Here is a 14,737-nt window from a genome sequence, read left to right as displayed (position 1 = left end):
GGAATTGACTGGCAGTGGCTGCCTGTCCACAGGCAGAGTTGGGCTCAGGGGCAACTGTTGACTGGTTAGTGATTTTTGCAGGATGGGGTGTGAATGCCATAATTTTGCCACTCCTGCCATAAACTCTTCCTTATGGGTGTAAATAAGATGCAGGTCCTGTTCGAGGGTAGGTCTTGCCAGGTAGAGGCCCTGGGCTCCCAGGTCAGAGGTACAAGGTGTGCGGTGAAGCTCCGGGGACCCTGGCCGCTCCCCAGGGGGGCAGAACCCGCGCCACGTCTAAGAACGAAGCGGTGGAAACCAGGACCTGCGGAAGGAGGCGGAAAGAAGTCGGAGGCTCCTCTCCTGTGTGCGGGAGGGTGGGGCTGTCCGAGGCCAGCGCTGGAGGGAGGGCAGGGAGGGCTGACCAGTGCTCTAGGGCCGGCAGGCAGGGAGGTCCCAGGATGCCTCCCTGAAGGTGGGAGCCAGGAGATTCCGAGGCTACTCCGTGGAGGTGGTAAGAGTGGGGACGTGCGGGGACGCCACTCGGCTCAGCGAAAGTAGAGCGGGGCTCCCCCCAGGCCCAGGGAGTGAGCCGCCCTGTCCCACTGTGCCCTCCCACAGACACCAACGTCTTCCACCACATCGAGGGCAGCCGGCAGGCGCTGAAGGTCGTCTTCTTCCTCGACAGCTACCATTTCTCCAAGCTGCCCTCCCGCTTGGAGGGCGGAGGCAGCCTGAGGCTGCACACCGTGCTGTTCACGAAGGGTGAGTTGTGGGGTGCCGGGTGGGGCCCGGCGGGGGGAGCCGAGGCCTCTGAGCACGCCGGGACCCGGCCACCTGCTCTTCTGCTTTTTCCTTCATAGCTCTGGAGAATGTGGAGGGGCCACCCCCTCCAGGCAGCCAGGCTGTGGAAGATTTGCAGCAGGAGATCAACGCCCAGTCCCTGGAGAAGGTTCAGCAGTATTACCGTAAGCTCAGGTAGGTATCTGCCTGGGCTGCGTGCTGGGGACAGGAGTCTGGGCACTGCCGTGGCAGGGCAGGCATTAGCACGTAAGGCACCGGGCGGGTCCCCAGTGTGGGAGCGCACAAAACACCCTTTCTTAAGCACCTGCTGTCTGCTAGGCCCTCTGTGTACACGGGCTGTGCAGATTCTCCCAGAAGTCACAGGAGGCCATTCTAGCCACTTCACAGATGAGGAGACTGAGGCCCCGAGAGCATACCCAGCTTGCTCAAGGTCGCACTGGTAGACAGTGGCTGAGCTGAGCTTTGAACTGGGTCTGTTTCCCTTCAAAGCAGATTCTTCCAATTGAGAGGAGCTGTGTATTCCGTTCTGTGTGGGGTGGGAGTTGGAACAGGGGTCCTGGCCTTCTTGAACCTGGGAGGAAGGAGGGTGAGCCCCAGGGCCTTGGTCCTGCTCGAAAGAAACCCCCAGAGAGAAGCGGAGAGCAGGGGCCACATCTGCCAGAAGGAAGCTTCCGGCTCAGGGAGGCAGCTCTCACCACCACCCCTCCGGCCCAGCTCCTTCCTGATTCTGCCCTTCTTCCCCTGTGGAGAAGGTAGATTGAAAATCAGGACATCGGGATTTACTGTCTCGGGGCCCAGCTTCACCATCTGGAGATGGGAGAGTGATGCTTTCGTTTGCTTGTTCAGGGAAAACACCCAGCTGTATTATTACAACTGGTGTCTCTTTGGATTGGTCAATGCCATCGGTCCGTCTTGGGCCATTTGTTGAATATATATATATATTTTTAGTGTTTATTTTTGAGAGAGAGAGAAAGAGTGCGTGTGCAAGCACAGGAGGGACAGAGAGAGAGGGAGACACAGAATCTGAAGCAGGCTCTAGGCTCCGCGCTGTCGGCACAGAGCCTGACTCGGGGCTCAAACCCACTTAACTGTGAGATCATGACCTGAGCCCAAGTTGGACACGCAAACGTCTGAGCCACCCAGGCGCCCCCATTTGTTGAATATTTGAAACATTGCCTCCAAGAGCATTCCCATATCCATCCCTTCCTTTATTCAGCACGTGTTAATCGAGAGCTTTTGTGGGCCAGGCTCTGTTCTGGATGCCTCCTCAGGAGACAGCAGTGGCCAAACAAATCCTGTTCTTCACGGAGCACAGATTCTAGAGCAGCAGTTGCCCTGCGTTGTCAATAAAGTTTAATTAGCACACAGCCACGTTCCTTTGCGTCTGTACTGTCCGTGGCTGCTTCTGGGCTACAGCAGCAGATCTGAGCAGCATCTTGATGGAGACAGTCTGGTCCACACAGCCTGAAACACTTACTGTTCTGACCCATCACAGAAAAAACTTGGCTGAGCCCTGCTTCTAGAGGGCGAGAGGGGCAATAAACCAGTAAACGAAGAGCACTGTAATGTGCTAAGTGATGAGAAGTGGTCAGAGGAGAGACTCAGTAGGACAAGGGGATAGACGGTAGGGAGGCAGGGTGCTGATTGTGACAGCAGGCAGGGAGAGGTGGCATTTGAGGAGTGCCTGTCGGGGTGGGGGGGGGGGAGTACGCAGGAGGCCCCTGTTGTCCCCACCCCCCACTGCTGGAGGAGCAGGTGGCCGGACGGGGAGAACCGTGAGTCTTTGGGGGAACAGAGGGGCAGCGGCCGCAGTAGTCTTTCTCTCTCAGGGCATTTTACCTGGAACGGTCTAACCTGCCTACGGATGCCAGCACGACGGCGGTGAAGATAGACCAGGTGTGCCCCCCTTCCCTCACCCTGCTGCGGAGCTTGGGCCGGGCTGCGGGCTGCTGTCAGGGTCAAGGTGCAGCAGATGGGGCCCGGGGTCCCAGCCCAGCACGAATCCTGGCAGAGAAGCCCCTGAGGCCTCTGTAGTCCCCCCTCCAGGGATATCCCTCCCGGGAGAACTCCTTCCCCATTCTAGGAGTTCCAGCTTCCTCCCCACCCACCTCGGAATTCCTTAGATGTTTCTCCCCCTGCTGGCATGGGTGCACCTGTGCCTGTCTTCTCTCCCTTGTTTACCCAAGCATGTCTCTGCAGCAGCCGCCCCCACCAGATGTGGCCGTGTGGTGGTCTTTTTGTTTGATTGAAATTTGTTGCCAGCATTTAAAAATTTTTTTTAACGTTTATTTATTTTTGAGACAGAGAGAGAGAGAGAGAGAGAGAGAGAGACAGAGCGAGACAGAGCACGAGCAGGGGAGGGGCAGAGAGACAGGGAGACACAGAATCTGAGGTAGGCTCCAGGCTCTCTGAGCTGTCAGCCCAGAGCCCAACACGGGGCTTGAACCCACGAACCGTGAGATCATGACCTGAGCTGAAGTCGGACGCTTAACCGATTGAGCCACCCAGGCACCCCTATTGCCAGCACTTCAAAATCAAAAGCTTTCCAGTGAAATGGAGGCTTCTAGCTTTTCTTGAGAAATGGAGAGATCTGGCTGTGTGCGGCCCACATTCCCACGTGTCACAGTTGCCCTTCTGAGGGCGTGTGCTCCAGGCCTTCTGCCCACGTCCCAGGCGCAGGCAGACCTCGAATTTGACGGCGCTTTTGGGGTACTGGCCTCGGGACTGGAGGCTGGGGGCTCCCGGAGAAGTTGGTGGGCACGGCCCTCTGGGAGTTCGTGGTCTGGCTGGCAGAATATTAAGATGACACAGAAAGAACTGGCAAACCACCATTTTGTGCCTGCGCAGGTGATGGAGGGAAAGTCCTTCCCAGGAAGGCTCTGTTGGGAGAGGACAGGAGAGGGCACTTCTTTCCGGCTTAGTTAGGGGCACATTGGGGCAGGTGGAAAGAATTAGGTAGGAAGGTTAGGCTGGAAATGTAGTGTAAACACTGAATACCAGCTTGCGGGGCAATGGGGAGCCACAGGTGGTCCTTGAGCAGGAGTCATGGAAGGTTAACCGGGCTGTAACCCCCGGAGAGGTGAGCCGGGAGGACAGCTACAATAACAGAGCCAGGCAAGAGGGAAATGATGGGGAGCAAGGCTGGTGGGGGCCTCCTCTCAATGCCCTGGGGTGTGTGTGTGTGTGTGTGTGTGCGCCTCACAGCTGATACGCCCCATCAATGCCCTGGATGAGCTCTGCCGCCTCATGAAGTCCTTCGTCCACCCTAAACCTGGTGCCAGTGGGAGCCTGGGCGCTGGCCTCATCCCCATCTCCTCGGAGCTCTGCTACCGCCTGGGCGCTTGCCAGATTGCCATGTGTGGCACAGGCATGCAGAGGTGAGCTGCTGTGACCCTGGAGTTGGGGGGGCGGGGGGGGGGGCGGGGTGCTGGACGGGCTTCCGGGAGCGAGGATTCAGGGCTGAATCCTGGTTCTGGCCCTGCCTGTTGGGCCCAGCCACAGCCTTGGCCCTCCCTCTCGGCCTCAGTCTGGACAGCGGGACTGCAGGGCTGCGTGGGTGGTTCTGCCTGACCATCCGTTCGCCATTAACGTGCTGGTCTTCGCTGGGGCGGAGCTGGCCTCCGTGCCGCCTCGTGGACACTCCCCCACTTTCTGCCCGTTGTCCCTGCTCCTTGTCCCCAGGGGTGGGAGTCACCTTCTCTGAGACACTCCCTGACCTCCCAGTTTAAAACCGCACCCTCTCCCCCCCACCCCCCTTCCCCTCCCCTCCTCCTCCCCTCAGCAGCCCCACCACCATCCCACACGCTGGGAGCTTGGCTTGTGTGCCAGTTTAGGCCCAGTCACACCCCCCCCCCCCCCCCCCCCCCCCCCCCCGCCCAGTGTCGGCCGGCTCTGTGAGGGCAGGAACTTGTCTCGCTTCTCTGCCCTAGCCTGGCACTGAGCAGCACCTGGCACACAGCAGGTGCTCAATAAATGCTCGTCGCGAGTGCTTGCTGTGTACTGGGCAGCACCGTTGTCAATGGATTAACTCATTTCCTCTTTGTAGCAAGCTGGTGTGATATGGCCTCTTCCAGGGGTTCTCAGTCGAGGGCGGTTTTGCCCCCCAGGGGACACCTGGCACCGTGTCCCGATGTGAGGAGGGCACTGTTGGCGTCCAGTGGCCAGAGGCAGGACAGCCCCCCACGTCCCCCGGTCCGAAGGTCAATAGTACCTCGATACTGGTCTGCCCCTGTCTCGTGGTTGAGGAAGCCGGTCTGGAGAAGGCGGCTTACCTGCTGAAGGCCACAGAGTGATTATATGTGGCTGAGCTTTGAGTCCAGGGGGTCTGGCTGCAGTGCCCACGTTCTAGACTTGTTCAGAACAGACGTGAGGGATGAACGGATATGTCCTGTCGACAAGTTGGGAGGCCAAGCGATTAAGGGAATCACTTCAGTTGTTTCCTCCAACAAGTGTTTATTCACCAAGGTCCTCTTCTGAGCTGGCCGTTGGGAGTGTCAGAGAACAAAACAGGCGAAAGGAAGCTGACGCCTTAGTAAAGCAGGAAAACGCCTACTGTGTGCGGGAGTGCTGGCTGTCGGGGGGAAAGACGGGCAGGTGTTGGGGGGGTGGATGGGGGAGGGGACGGGGGGGGTTGGGGGGGCCTCTCAGGGAGAAGACGCCTGAGGAGGAAGGAGCAAGTCCAGCAGTTTTCTGGGGGCACGTGGGGCAGTTCTCAGGGCAAGAGAGCAGGGCATGAGGCCTGCCCGGCAGCGACGGCCCCTCCCGCCCCTCCCCTGCAGGAGCACCCTGAGTGTCTCCCTGGAGCAGGCGGCCATCTTGGCACGGAGCCACGGGCTGTTGCCCAAGTGCATCATGCAGGCCACGGACATCATGCGGAAGCAGGTGAGGTGGCCCCACCCTCCAGGGACTCTCGGGGTCTCGTGGGCTGAGGGCATGGTGGCATGAAGGGCCCCAGACCTGGACCTTCTCCCCATCTGGCGGGGCCCCGGATCTCAGCTTCTGGGGCCTCCCGTTACTCCCCTTACCCCACCCCACCTGCACCCACACACTTCCTCCCTGAGCTCTGTGTCGAGGCAGGTCCCAAGCCTCCTTCTTTCTTCCCAGGGACCCAGGGTGGAGATTCTGGCCAAAAACCTCCGAGTCAAGGATCAGATGCCCCAGGGTGCACCGCGGTGAGTGGCTGCTCCCCCCAAAACCTCTGGGAGGCCAGGACCAGGCTTGGCCGGAACTCCTGGCCTCACCCCGGGAAGCCCCCATGGTGTTCATGCGGGGCCCCACCGCTCGTTTATGGGGACGCACTTTGGGGGGGTGACAAATACCACTGCAGGCAGCGTTCTTATTTCTTTACCAAACAACAACCTTGTGAGCATTCTCTCCAGCCGGCAGCTGGGGGAACTGAGGCACAGAGAGGTTAAGTCTCTCGTCCGAGGTCATACAGCTAGCAAATGGCGGGAGCTGGGACCTTGCGCCCTGGCAGTGGAGTCCTAGGGGCCGAGCTCCTGACCACCGTGCTGCCTTGCCTCTCTGTCCTGCCTGTGTCACCACAGCGGCCTCCGGTCCGGTCCCCCTGCCATCATTCTCCCCACAGCCGATCTGACCCACGAGTGGCTCCCTCTTACTTGAGGGTGAAGCCCAGGCCCTTGGCGGTGCAGACGCGAAGGAACCCGGGGGCCGCCCGCGTGGTGCCGCAGAGGGTCCCCCCATCTGTGAAAAAACTCCCAAGGGCTAGTTTGCCACCACCAGCGTGGGAAAGCTCCCGCCGTGTGCACGGACGCGCACACACGTATCCTCACCCCCAAACACGCGCGTGCAGACGCGTCTGTGTCTGCAAACTCGTTGCCGGTCCGGAGGGGGCCAGACAGCCGGGCGGGGGGGGGAGCACGAGCAGCGTGGAAGGTTTTCACCCCGCATCTTTTTATACCCGTCGAGCTGTGTTCCTTGGGCGCGGATTACGTGCTCAAAAAGAATGGGCGGCCGGGCCATTGCTCATGGGGCTCCTCACCCGTCTCCGCCAGGCTTTACCGCCTCTGCCAGCCTCCAGTGGACGGAGACCTCTGAACGTGCAGACGGGTGCCAGGTGCTCGGCTGCGTCCCCCCCGGAGCTGGGCTTTGGGAAGCCACAGGGGGCCGCGCCGGCCTTCTGCAGAGCCGGCTGCGACGCTCCTTCCTGCTCCAGGATCCGTCAGCCTGCGTCTCCACCTCCTGTGTGGACAAGCGGAGCCCCCGCTCTCCGATGAGCCGGCCGGTCGGCCCTGGGCCGGCACATTCTCCACGCTTGTGCCCGAAGCCCGAGGGGGTGCCGGGGACCCACGGAGCTCACTGACGGGTGCAGCCAGGACCTGGGCTCCTGCCCACAAGTCCCCGGGACACGGAGGGGGGATGTCACGGGTGCTGTAGCCGGAGGCCTGCGCACCCAGCTCCCTCAGGATGGTTCAACCTGCACTTTTGAAACCCCTGGTTTCCTTCTAAGTCCACATTCCAGGCGACACACGGTGTCTCCTCCTCCTCCTCACCTTAGCTGCCAGTTCACCCCTAACCCTGTACTAACTTGCTCGGTGGACTGGGAGAAGCCGGGCCTCTGCCAGGAAAGACAGAGGGACGGGGCACACCACCTGTCACCAAGAGGATACTCCAGAGCCACACCAGCTTCTGACATCACCGCCATTGGAACTCGAGCCACCAGTCCTGGGCGCGAGATTTGCTCCGACTGTATTTATATGGCGTGAACTCTCTATGGTTTGTTTTGGGGTTTTTATGTTGTTGGTGTCGTCAAGATTTTTTTTTTTTCTGGGTTGTGTAATTATATATTTGACATTTTAAATCTCAAAGAAAGGTATATTGTCTAACAGGGGACCAACATAAGGTAGTGTTGATGACTTTTCCCACTTCTACTAAAAGAGAAAACTAAATTATTGAAAATCCAACAAATGTCAGTATTTCATCTTTTTTAATATTAGGGTCTTAAGGTATCACTCACAGGTGTTGGCTAGGATCTATACCCCCCCCCCCCCCCCCCCCCCCCCCCCCCGCCTCAGTTCTCCAGCAGCCGGTCAATATTAGCTTGAATTACTCTGCTCTCTTTCGGCCTGGCTGTGAGGGTTTGAGAGGCAGGTGGACCAGGGCTGGGGGTGGGAGGGGGTTGAAGCGCCCACGTGAGATGCTGTCCCACACAGGTGTCTGTCCTGCAGGTAGGAGGGCCCCTGGGAAACGCTGGGTGGTGGCTTCTGTAACTTATTATTATTATTATTTTTTGATGTTAGCTCAGAGCAGGGCACTTGGGATTTCTCAGCCAGCCAGAGAGACAGGAAGTCACCCTGCCCGCCTCCTGGGCACAGGGACCCACACTGGGACCTCCTCAGCAGTTTGTCCCCTCTAGCTTGTGTGTGCCAGCAGGGAGAAACCCCAGCCGAGGTAGAAGGGAGGGGATATCTATTCTCCACCCTTGTGTGGTGGGTGAGATCAGGTCTGGGTTGCCCACTGCCCCTGAGACTTGAAGCCCCACCAGCATCTTGGCCCCCTGGGCCTCCAGGGACCACCCTCCATCACTTGCCACTGTGGCCGAGATGGCAAGACGTGGGCTTGTTGCTGGACCCAGGTGGCAGGGACACAAATGAAGACTGGCTTTAGCCCCCTGGTGGGAAATGGAGAGGGGCCCCTGAGGGCAAGGGCGTTGTGCACTGGTTTACTTTAAAATGTACAGATCTTCTCATTAAAGTCATGATAGATTTTTTTTATTATTATTAAAAGTCAGTTTATAATACAAAGATCTTGATCTGTGGAGGGTTCCTTTGGGGCTGACTCTGGTGGTGAGGGGCAGGGCAGGGTGGCCAGCGTCGCGGGCGGAATGAGCTCGTGCTTTGAAGACCATACTGGGGACGGTTCCCATCGATCCTGTCGGAGTCCTTGAGCCAGAGACCCCCCCCACCCCCCACGCAACAGTGACGTTACCCCCTGAACCCATTTCCTCCTCTAACACGGGGACAATACATGTTTTCTCTTGCAGGGGAAGAGTGGCGAGGGCTACCCAAGAGTGCACAGTAGGTCTGTGCCTCAGCCGTGCCGGGGCAATAGGGGTTTTTATTTTTATTTTTATATTAAAAAAAACTTTTTTTTAACGTTTATTTATTTTTGAGACAGAGACAGAGCATGAACGGGGAGGGTCAGAGAGAGGGAGACACAGAATCTGAAACAGGCTCCAGGCTCTGAGCTGTCAGCACAGAGCCCGACGTGGGCATCGAACCCACGGACCGTGAGGTCATGACCTGAGCCGAAGTCGGACGCTTAACCGACCAAGCCACCCAGGCGCCCCGGCAATAGGGGTTTTTATATTGTGTTCACCTTTATTTTCCATTCCGAGCTCCATTTCGCTGCGATGGTGGAAAATGTGGCAGTTTCCCCAGGCATTCCTTGCCTTCTCTTGGGTGTCATGTCAGGGTTCCCGCTCTTCCATGTGCCCAGGGGTCTGGATAGGTCCGAGGGATGCTACCGAGCTGCCCTCTGCTGCAGCCTGCGAGGCCCATTGCGGTCTCAGATCTGGGATCTGGGATCTGGGATCTGGGGTGGGGTCGGAGGTCCACGCAACACAGAGGCTGGTTCTCGGCCAATCGGGATCCAGGCTGCCGCAAACGGGCCAATCAGAATAGATGCCAGCACAGACTCTGCGCATGCACACGTGGACCTGTCTGGGTCTCGGGCTGTGACTGGTTCACGGCACCTGCTCGTGCCCTGCCCATCCTTATGAAGCTTCCTGGCTCCCGTCTGCCCATCCAGAGTAATCTCAACCCCTGGGCCGGATTTGAGCTGCAGACCTGTTTCCCTAGGCTTGTCCTATGCCTGCCTCCCTCTCCCTCCCTCCCTCCCTCCTTTCTTCCTTCCCTTCCCCTCTGCTCCTTCTTATGGTTCCCTCTTCCCTCCTTACTGTCTTTTCCTCCTTTCCCACACTTTGGAAAACACTGACATCTATGAAAGGCTCCCTTAAGGTACCCTCCCTGAAGCCAGCTGCCCTTGCGAACCCCCTGAACCACGATGCCCACACCCAGTTCTGTCATTTCAGACCAGCGTGCCTTCTCTTTTAGCGTCTACTCCTTCCAAGCTAACCCGTTTCAGAGCTTATGCTCTCAAGGCCCAGACTGGGTCTTTCCCAGAGAGAGATCCCTGTGTCTTTCAATGACAGGTTTCAAAAGACTCCATACTGTAATAGTTGGGAATGAATCCCGATAGGATTTTAGGCACAGCGACGGACTGATTATTTGGAATTATTTGAGGCCAGTGTTTAGATCCAGCGAAAAACCCTTTGAGGGGAGAGCTGTTGCCTCCGTCTATATTTGGGGTCAACGAAGAGGATTTAATGGCTTCCTTCAGGCAGGCGCTTTGTATAGGAAGCAGCCAATTTCTGCCTGTTCTGCACCCTGGGTACCAGGAATGAGAAAAGGGAATTGTCAGGTAGTGATAGGCAGAGGCAGCTTTGGTTTGGAGCTGAGAGGTAGGGTCTCTGTGGCCTTAACCAAGTCCCATCCAGCTTTGTCTGCAAACTGGGGGGGAGGGGGGGGTGTAAAGCCCAGGACCTGCTTTGGTCTCAGGAAGGCCTTTTTTTTCACAGCACAAAATGGAAGGAATAGGTGCAAGGGGGCGTTTTATAGGGGCTGAAACTTGGAAACAGGTGTGGGTTTTGGTTTTGTTTTCCCAGACATGATGTTTTCATAATTTTGAACAAGACCTTCCAGAAGTGGCAGATTTCACTTCCAAATTGTTTTTTTTTTTTTTTGTTCCTTTTGAAAATTGAGAAGTTCTGGTCCCACTGGCCCACATTTCTGCCATGCCACGTGTCAGCTGTGGCTGAGGAGGGCCACCTCCTTCAGGCAAGACGCCAGCTGTCTCGTCCCTCGCAGCCCCACCTGACCCGGCACATTCCTTTACCTGACCTCCTTGGCTCCGGGAAGGACTTGCTGCCTCTTAACTGTCCGGATCCTCAGCTCTGGAGTCACCACGGCGATGTCGGCTGAAGGAGGACCTGGTGACTGGGGTTGCTGGGCTGGTCGATGGCACATCAAGGGGCGGGCAAAACCCTGCAGCTGATGAATCTCTTGAACCTCCCAGCTGGACTTCCAGAATCTCTCTGAGCCTCTGTTTCTTCCAACTGTCCAATGGAGCCCAGATATGGCTCCTTGATGTGGATGGTGTCAGGGGCCAGCCACTCAGGAAGCCAAAGGTGGGATGGGGTGTGTTGGCCACTTTATGGTTTTATCTAAATGTAACTGCTTAGGTGTTTGCCATCCTCCTTTCCCGCCAGTAGGAGCACCTTGAGAACAGGAGCCATATCCCCTCCTGTCTGCTGTGTGCCCAGTGTCCAGCCCAGTGCTGGGCATCGGTGAACCATGGCGAAAATAAAAGAAGGATCATGACTATCCGAGCCGAGAACCACATGCCTATGACCGCATGCTCTGCGCCTGGCTTTGTTCTGGGGCTGGGCTGGATTGTGGAGGGCCATGAGGATCTGGGCTGAGACCTTTGAAGTCGGATACCCTCACCTGCCCCCCGGACCTGGAAGCGTTCTGTACTTGCTGAGTGCCGTCTCCTGAGAGGTCACCGCCTCTCTTGGGACCTCAGTTTCCTTCTCTGAGAAATGGAGAGGCTTACCCACCTGGCTGTGTTGTCCACCAGGAGAACCAACAGGGTCCAGGGTTGCCAAATTTAACATCCAGGGGATGAATGTGGTGCTCCGTCCTTCCAGCAGGCGGCGCCAGAGACTGTGTAGTGACGGGAGGTTCCGGTTCACCTGGGCTCGTCCTGGCAGGTCCTGCCTACCAGCTTCCAGCCCAAATGCTGGCTGTTGGGTGCCCACATTTGGGAGAGAGGCAGCCTTGAGGCCCGGGCTGGGACTGTCTGGTTGATGGGCACTGTCCCCTGCCATCTGGCCTGGGTTTGGCTTGACTTGGTGTGGATATTTTATCTTTTTCTTTTTCCATTTTTCTTTATTTCTCCTTCTTGATTATTTTTGTCTCTTTCGCCTCCATTTTCTTTCTTACCTGGATTTTCTGTTTTTTCTTTGTCCCACGACATACGTCTGTGAGCTAGACTCTATATTCTTTCCTTTTTATTTTTCTTTTGTGCGTTTCCTTCTCTCCCTTCTTTCGTCCCTTGCAACTGGATGTATGAGGATGTGAAAGACCCTTGCAAACTGTAAAATGAGGTGCTCATGAGGGCTGTGACCAGGAACCCGCCAATTACTAAACGGGCGCCCCACCCCGGCCTAGAAGCGCCGACCACCAGGTGGCGCTGTGGGCCGGATTGTCCTGGCTGAGCCTCCCAGAGCCCCTGGAGGCTCCGTTGAAGGGCTCTGGGGTTTGGGAGCTTTGTGGGGAGGTGAGTCAGAAGGTCTATCCCAAATGGACTTCTCTGGGCACTTAGTAACATCTCCTGGAGGGTCAGGAGAGGGCTGTGGGGCAACAGAGCCCAAGCTGTCCTTCTCTGTGCCTCAGTTCCCCCACCTACGATGTGAGGGTGTACAACTCATTTCTTCAAAAAAGGATTTGTCCTCTGACCAGCCTGGCCTTCCCAGACTTCTGTGGATTAACGGCAGTGTCCAGGACTGAGCGCTCAGTGTCTATTGGACTCTCGCCCGGTCGGCTTTTATAAAGGCATCATCGGGTGTAACCCTCTTACCTGCCCTTCAAGGTAGGTACCGCTAAGCTCCTCTTGACAGAGGAGGACATGGGCTCAGTTAGTTAGTTTTAAGTGACTCACCCATGGTCACACAGCTCGGAAATACTGATCCCTGACCAGTTCTAGGGCCATGGTCGCAGCGTTACATTTAGCAAGTGGAAACACAGTGGCCACTGGATTTCATGGACTCGCTGGCCAGGCGCACCATGGGAGAATCTGACTCTGATCCCAGAACCTGGCAGACATGGGGCTGGGGGAGGGGAAGGGTTGAAGAGGTCCCCTTACTAAGGAAAGGCCTGCGGGCTGTCCTGGGAAAGCAGAAGGGAGCTCCGCGGCCTTCTTGCCTTGGGTGCTCCCTCCGGTGCTCCCTCAGGGTCTTTGCACATGTCCCCATGGCTGGAGCACTCTTCCCCCAGATGGCCTCATGCTTTGCTCCCTCATTTTCCTCGCGTCTGCTCAAACGTCACATCATCCCGCATTCTTTCCTGTCACCCTGTCTCCCCTCACCCTGTTTTATTTTCCTCTCGAGCACTTACCACCACCTGGCGGAGAGGATCGTTCACTCTCCGTCTCTTGCACTGCAAGGGCCCGGATTCTTGTTCACCTCATGTGTTAGCAACTCCCGTTCACCGGGATGTGGTGGGAAAGGCCTTTTCACGACAGAGCGGCCTCCTGGGTCCCGAAGGATGTGCCTGTCGCCAGGGCGGAGGGAGAGGAAGCCCGCCGGAGGTCTGGCAGGAAGGTGCCCGCTGTGGGGTTGGGACCACCACAAACACCACCAGCAGCCACATCTTGAGCGCCCACTCTGTGCCCGGTGCCGTCCTGGGCGTGTTAGTACAGCGCTCGGTCAGTATGTGCTGTCGGTGCTCGTTAGCTGCGGAATTTAGCGATCGGAGTCCTGTCGCGGTAGATTCTTAACATTTCCTGGAGATGTCCAGTCACTACCAGTTGGCTTTAGTGGACAGAATCAGGGAACGAGGGGTGCAGCAGGGGGGACAGCACATCCCTGCTGCTGAGGATTCTGACCACTAATCCTCACCGACTCTCATGGAGCCCGGGAGAAGACAGAGTTATTAGTCCCATTTGACAGACGAGAAAACAGTCTGAAAGCGTTCAGTGACCTGTCTGAGGTCACAAAGACTTGGAGTCAGAACCGAGCGCGTCGGACCCCGACTCCCCACTTGCGTGAACACCTCTGCGGCCTCCTGGGCGGGCAGAACGGCCAGCGCTGAGGGCGCCCCGGCCCTTCCAGTCCCTCCCGGACCCTGCCTCTCTGGCTTGCTGCCCTTCAACCACCAAGGCCTCCTTTCTGCTCCTCCGGCTCTGATCTCGGTCCTCGTTCCCGCCTCCGGAACTTTGCACCCGCTGCGGTTTCCCGACCGGAAGTATCTTGCCGTCTGCCACTCCCACGGGTGGCCCCTCCCCGTTTCTCAGGCCTCAGTTGGAATGCCACGGCCTCCAAGAGGCCCTCCGGATTGACCATCCCTTATTGACTCTAGCAGAGCATGCTCTTTCCTTCCGCCAAAGATCCAGTCTTTATCCAGTTTACGTCTGCATTTCTTTTTTTTTTTTTTTTTTTAACATTTTTTTATTTTTTATTTTTGGGACAGAGAGAGACAGAGCATGAACGGGGGAGGGGCAGAGAGAGAGAGGGAGACACAGAATCGGAAACAGGCTCCAGGCTCTGAGCCATCAGCCCAGAGCCCGACGCGGGGCTCGAACTCACGGACCGCGAGATCGTGACCTGGCTGAAGTCGGACGCTCAACCGACTGCGCCACCCAGGCGCCCCTACGTCTGCATTTCTTAGCTCACGTATTGTTGGCCTACTCCAAGCAGACTGCAGGTTCTGTGGGGGCCGAGCCTGCCTTGCTCACGACTGTATCCCCACTTCCTAGCACAGGAGGAAGAAGGGTAGCACCCTAGGTGCTCGATGAGGACTCGCTGACTCTGGTTGGGTGGACCACTGAATGAATGGCCATTTGGATCAAGAGACAGCCGCCCCCTCACGAGGTATTTACGCTAATTTAACCTTCAGGGTTTGGAAAGTCCACGATTATGTCTCTGTTCCTTCCTTGGGTGTGATAGTTCTGCTCTGGACCTACTTTCCTGGAGTCCCTCGGTTTCACCCAGGCCTCAGGTCCCCTGCAGGGTGGGGCTTCCCCACGAGGATGTTCTTCCATCGGGCTGGATCTGCGTCACTGGGTGCTGGGTCCGACTTGGCAGGAGGACGCAGCTGATGATGCAAAGCCACCCTGTCCAGAATGTGTCCTCACCTGGCATTCTGGCACACAA

The 14,737-nt window shown here is 57.3% G+C and overlaps 1 protein-coding gene across 2 annotated transcripts in view; it reads left to right on the top strand.

Moving 5' to 3' along the window:
* PREX1 (phosphatidylinositol-3,4,5-trisphosphate dependent Rac exchange factor 1) overlaps positions 1–8,546 on the top strand; it is a 187,636-nt gene extending 179,090 nt beyond the window's left edge. For both annotated transcript variants that reach the window (XM_058685886.1, XM_058685885.1), the window contains 7 exons: positions 601–744; positions 843–957; positions 2,613–2,679; positions 3,988–4,160; positions 5,562–5,664; positions 5,887–5,954; positions 6,798–8,546. In XM_058685886.1, the coding sequence (XP_058541869.1) occupies positions 601–744; positions 843–957; positions 2,613–2,679; positions 3,988–4,160; positions 5,562–5,664; positions 5,887–5,954; positions 6,798–6,840 (713 nt within the window). In that variant the 3' untranslated portion in view covers positions 6,841–8,546. The remainder of the gene's footprint in view (positions 1–600; positions 745–842; positions 958–2,612; positions 2,680–3,987; positions 4,161–5,561; positions 5,665–5,886; positions 5,955–6,797) is intronic.
* Positions 8,547–14,737: the final 6,191 nt, after the last annotated feature.

Source organism: Neofelis nebulosa, chromosome 9 (genome assembly GCF_028018385.1).
Source record: "Neofelis nebulosa isolate mNeoNeb1 chromosome 9, mNeoNeb1.pri, whole genome shotgun sequence".
Taxonomy (NCBI): domain Eukaryota; kingdom Metazoa; phylum Chordata; class Mammalia; order Carnivora; family Felidae; genus Neofelis; species Neofelis nebulosa.
The sequence above is the reverse complement of the archived record's forward strand: the minus strand, read 5'-3'. Positions and strand labels throughout refer to the sequence as shown.